The sequence below is a fragment of the Odocoileus virginianus genome, chromosome 3 (assembly GCF_023699985.2).
Source record: "Odocoileus virginianus isolate 20LAN1187 ecotype Illinois chromosome 3, Ovbor_1.2, whole genome shotgun sequence".
NCBI lineage: Eukaryota > Metazoa > Chordata > Mammalia > Artiodactyla > Cervidae > Odocoileus > Odocoileus virginianus.
Window position 1 is genome coordinate 8,496,058 of NC_069676.1, and position 5,153 is coordinate 8,501,210.

At 39.7% G+C, this 5,153-nt stretch overlaps 1 protein-coding gene across 1 annotated transcript; it reads left to right on the forward strand.

The window, feature by feature from the left end:
- The first annotated feature begins 276 nt into the window (after window positions 1–276).
- On the forward strand, window positions 277–1,245 carry LOC110122046 (olfactory receptor 7A10-like). Its single transcript, XM_020869419.2, has one exon. It carries the CDS (start codon window positions 277–279, stop codon window positions 1,243–1,245), a length of 969 nt encoding a protein of 322 aa, XP_020725078.2.
- The last annotated feature ends 3,908 nt before the right edge of the window (window positions 1,246–5,153 follow it).

Consider the following 5,153-nt stretch of genomic DNA (forward strand, 5'->3'; position numbering starts at 1 on the left):
TATTAATGAATCATGGTCAGACCTCAATTTACATTCCTGAAATCATGAAGAATTTTTCATTAAAACTGTAGAATACATGACTTCTTGGTGGGAAAGTTGGTTGGAACAAAAATTCCAAGTCAGAGATGGCACAGGGATAAATCAGATCTGCACACAGAATATTAAAATTAGTTTCTTGATGGCCAAACGTAAGGCCAATTTTAATTATATGTTGCATTCAAGTTTGTGTGAATATTTGTAATTTTTTTTTTCTTTCCTGGTAGTTACTTAAAACACATGGAACCAGGCAATGATACACAAATTTCAGAATTTATTCTCCTGGGATTCTCAGAGGAACCAGAGCTACAGCCCCTCATATTTGGACTTTTCCTCTCCATGTACCTGATCACCGTGTTTGGAAACCTGCTCATCATCCTGACTGTCAGCTCAGACTCCCACCTTCACACCCCCATGTACTTCTTCCTGTCTAACCTGTCCTTTGTAGACATCTGTTTCATCTCTACCACTATCCCAAAGATGTTGTGGAACATCCAGACCCAGAGCAAAGTTATAACCTATGAAGGCTGCATCACACAAATTTATTTTTTCCTCCTCTCTGCAGTGTTGGACATCTTCCTCCTGACTGTGATGGCCTATGACCGCTTTGTGGCCATCTGTCACCCACTGCACTATACAATCATCATGAATCCCCGGATCTGTGGACTACTGGTTCTGGTGTCTTGGATCATGTGTATTCTAAATTCCTTGTTACAAAGCTTAATGATGTTGCAGCTTTCCTTTTGCACTAATGTGGAAATCCCCCACTTTTTTTGTGACCTCAGTCAGATGACCCAACTTGCCTGTTCTGACAATTTTCTTAATTACATGGTGATTTATTTTACAACTGCCCTGCTAGGTAGTGGTGCCCTGACTGGTATCCTTTACTCTTACTCAAAGATCATTTCCTCCATCCATAGAATCACATCAACTCAAGGGAAGTATAAAGCATTTTCCACCTGTGCATCTCACCTCTCAGTTGTCTCCTTATTTTTTTCTACAAGCCTAGGAGTGTACTTTAGCTCTGCTGCTACCCACAGCTCACACTCAAGTGCAACAGCCTCGGTGATGTACACTGTGGTCACACCCATGCTGAACCCCTTCATCTACAGTCTGAGAAATAAAGACATAAAGGGGGCTCTGAAAAGACTCTTTGTGATGGTGAGTCTAAAAAGGAAAATAATTCTGGGTCTGGAGAAATGCCCATGATTGCAGGGCTCAATGCCTCAGAGTCAGTTGTTGTGATTCTTTAATCAGACTGTGGAGGTGAAAGTTGCTCTTTTATTTATTTCCTGAATTTTTATTTTTCAACTACTTGGTACAATGGAATTACCTCATTTATTAATGAAGATATGCAATGGCTTTCTTCTCTTTTTTTCTTCCTGTTTCTGCCAGAGTCCAGCCCCAGCAGATCCTGGAGTACCCAAGGGATGAGTGGCGTCGGCGAGGAAAGGAAACAGACACACACAGAAGGTTGTGTGGAAGAAAAAGCTCTCCTCTTTATTTTTAGGACAGCTCAGTTTTTATAGAATGAACATTACCTCCCCCTTAAGTCACCGCATATTACATCAGATATTGGTTTCGTGCTTCTGTCAATTTTTTTTTCTTTCCCATGTTTTTCCCCTATGCATTCATCTAGAACACTTCTGATTGCAGGGTTTTGTTTGTTTGTTTTTTGTTTTTTGTTTTTGATGAATGTCCCATGCATTAGTCTTCTTGCCTCAATGGCCTAACATTTTCATTCTAATAAAAACATTGTTCCATAGATTCCAGATATAGTATGAATTCTTTGGGTAATAAAACAATACACAGGAAAGGTTTACAAAAAAAAAAAAAACATGTTTGACATTTTTGAGAATAGTACCATGTGAAAACCCTGATATTTTTCTTTACCTGAAACCACAAAACCTCAGTCTACAATGATTAACTATGAGGCAGCAAAGCACCACTAAAGCAGCAAAACACCTCTATTAATAGTGAGGTAATGGCAGTGAAGCTGGTTAATATAAATCTTCTATTGAAATCCTATGTAACACATTTCCTAACTCTACAAAAATACCCATAATATTCCATATTGTTTAAAGGAAGGGAAACAATGGACAAATAGCAGCAAGGAAATAGCAATAATGAAAACCCTCTCAACCAAGGAGCAAGTAAACTGAAGCAGTACATCTACGTCTAAATCTAAATGCCTCTACTCTTTTCTATTCTAGAACATTATAATCTTTTAAGCAAGCAGCCAAACTATGCATGTGGCCTTTTCCTTTCTGACTTGGTGTTTATGGTCATGTCCTGAGCCAGAGCAATCATGAGCATTTCTAAATAGGCTTGGACTTTTCCAGGGAGGCCTCATTACTATATATTACATTTCCAAAAATTAACAGAAAGCCCAACAACAGTAAGACAGAAAGAGGAATGGTTGACCCCCAGGACAGCCCGAGGGGAAGAGCTGCCTTGCAGGTTCCTCTCTCATTCCATGAACTTGTCATGGATTGGGTGCATCCCGGCATCTCCCAACATGTTTCCTTACCTTTTCCTCAAACTTTGATATGAAAAAGTTGAAAAATCCTATGTATTGCAAGAAACTGCCTGAATTTACTAAGAATCAGTTCAGTTCAGTCTCTTTGAGACCCCATGAGCTGCAGCGCACCAGGCTTCCCTGGCCACCACCAACTTCTAGAGCTTGTTCCAATTCATATTCAATGGGTCCTGTGATGCCATCCAACCATCTCATTCTCTTTTGCACCTTCTCCTCCTGTCTTAAATCTTTCCCAGCATCACGGTCTTTTCCAATGCATCAAGTGACCAAAGATTTGGAGTTTCAACTTTAGCATCAGTCTTTCCAATGAGTATTCAGAACTGATTTACTTTAGAATTGACTGAGTTGATCTCCTTGCAGTCCAAGGGACCCTCAAGAGTCTTCTCCAACACCAGAATCCAAAAGCATCAATTCTTCAGCACTCAGCTTTCTTTATGGTCCAACTCTCACATCCATACCTAACTAGTGAAAAACCACAGGCCTTTGTCAGCAAAGTAATGTCTCAGCTTTTTAATATGCTGTCTGGGTTGGTCATACCTTTTCTTCCAAGGAGCAAGCATCTTTTAATTTCATGGCTGCAGTCACCATCTTTAGTGATTTTGGAACCCAAGAAAATAAAGTCTCTCACTGTTTTCATTATTTCCCCATCTACTTGCTATGAAGTGATGGGACCGGATGCCATGATCTTAGTTTTTTGAATGTTGAGTTTTAAACCAGATTTTTCACTCTCCTCTTTCACTTTCATCAAGAGGCTCTTTAGCTTCTCTTCACTTTCTGCCATAAGAGTGGTGTCATCTGCATATCTGAGGTTATTGTTGTTTCTCCCAGCAATTGTAATTCCAGCTTGTGCTTCATCCAGCTGGTATTTTGCATGATGTACTTTGCATATAATTTAAATAAGCAGGTGACAATATAAAACCGTAATGCACTACTTTCCCAATTTGGAACCAGTCTGTTGTTCCAAGTCCGGTTCCAACTGTTGCTTCCTGACCTGCATACAGATTTCTCAGGAGGCAGGGCAGCTGATCCAGTATTCCCATGTCTTTAAGAATTTTCCACAGTTTTTTGTAATCCACACAGTCAATAAAGAAGAAGTAGATGTTTTCATGAACTCTCTTGCTTTTTCTGTGATCAAACAGATGTTGGCAATTTGATCTCTGGTTCTTCTGCCTTTTCTAAATCCAGCTTGAACATCTGGAATTTCATGGTTCACATACTGTTAAAGCTCGGCTTGGAGAATTTTGAGCATTACTTTGCTAGCACGTGAGATGAACACAGTTGTGTGGTAGTTTGAGCATTGTTTGGCATTGCCTTTCTTTGGGATTGGAGTGAAAACTGACCTTTTCCAGTACTGTGGCCACTGCTGAGTTTCCAAATTTGCTGGCATAATGAGTGCAGCACTTTCACAGGATCGTCTTTTAGGATTTGAAGTAGCTCAACTATAATTCCATCACCTCCACTAGCTTTGTTAAGGCCCATTTGACTTCACCTCCCAGGATGTCTGGCTCTAGGTGAGTGATCACACCATTGTGGTTATCTGGGTCATTAGGATTTTTTTTGTATAGTTCTTCTGTGTATTCTTGCCACCTCTTCTTAATATCTTCTGCTCCTTTTAGGTCCATACTGTTTCCGTCCTTTATAAAGAACCATGTCTTCTCAAGTGACAAATATCACCCTAGTTTACTGTGTCACTTGTTTTACTAAGAAAAAAAAAAAACTACATTTGGAAACTAGGTCATGTTTATAATATTACAGAAGAGGAAAAACCCAAGAGTGCAGTTTTTCACTTCTACATCCATCATCCCTTTTTATATCATTTCTTGAACAGGTGTTCTCAATGCTGTAGACCTTTATATAATTATGCGTTTTATAACAGGTCATTGGATTTTATTTTCCTAATTAGGATTTTGTTCTCTTGTCCACATTGGCTGCCAAAGTCACTGGCAAAACTGATTATCAAATATACATCTGCCCTTATAGTCTATACAGAAGCAGTGAGTGAAATGAAAGTTGCTCAGTTGTGTCTGATTCTTTGCAACTCCATGGACTATGCAGTCCATGGGATTTTCCAGGCCAGAATACTGGAGTGGGTAGCCTTTCCCTTCTCCAAGGGATCTTCCCAACTCAGGGATTGAACCCAGGTATCCCACATTGCAGGCAGATTCTTTACCAGCTAGCCACAAGGAATTGACTTAGTATGACCTTCTGGAATGCATTTGACTCAGTTCTGATGAGGTGGATGAACCTAGAACCTGTTATACAGAGTGAAGTGAGTCAGAAAGAGAAAGATAAATATCATATTCTAACTGAATATAGAATATATAGAATATAGAAAAATGGTACTGAACAATTTATTTTTAGGGCAGCAATGGAGAAACAAACATAGAGAATAGACTATAGACATGGGAAGGGGAGGAGAGGCTGAGATGTATGGAAAGAGTAACATGAAACTTACACTACCACATGTAAAATAGATAGCCAATGGGAATTTGCTGTATGGCTCAGGAAACTCAAACAGGGGATCTGTATCAACCTAGATGGGTGGGATGGGAAGGGAGATGGGAGGGAGGTTCAAAAC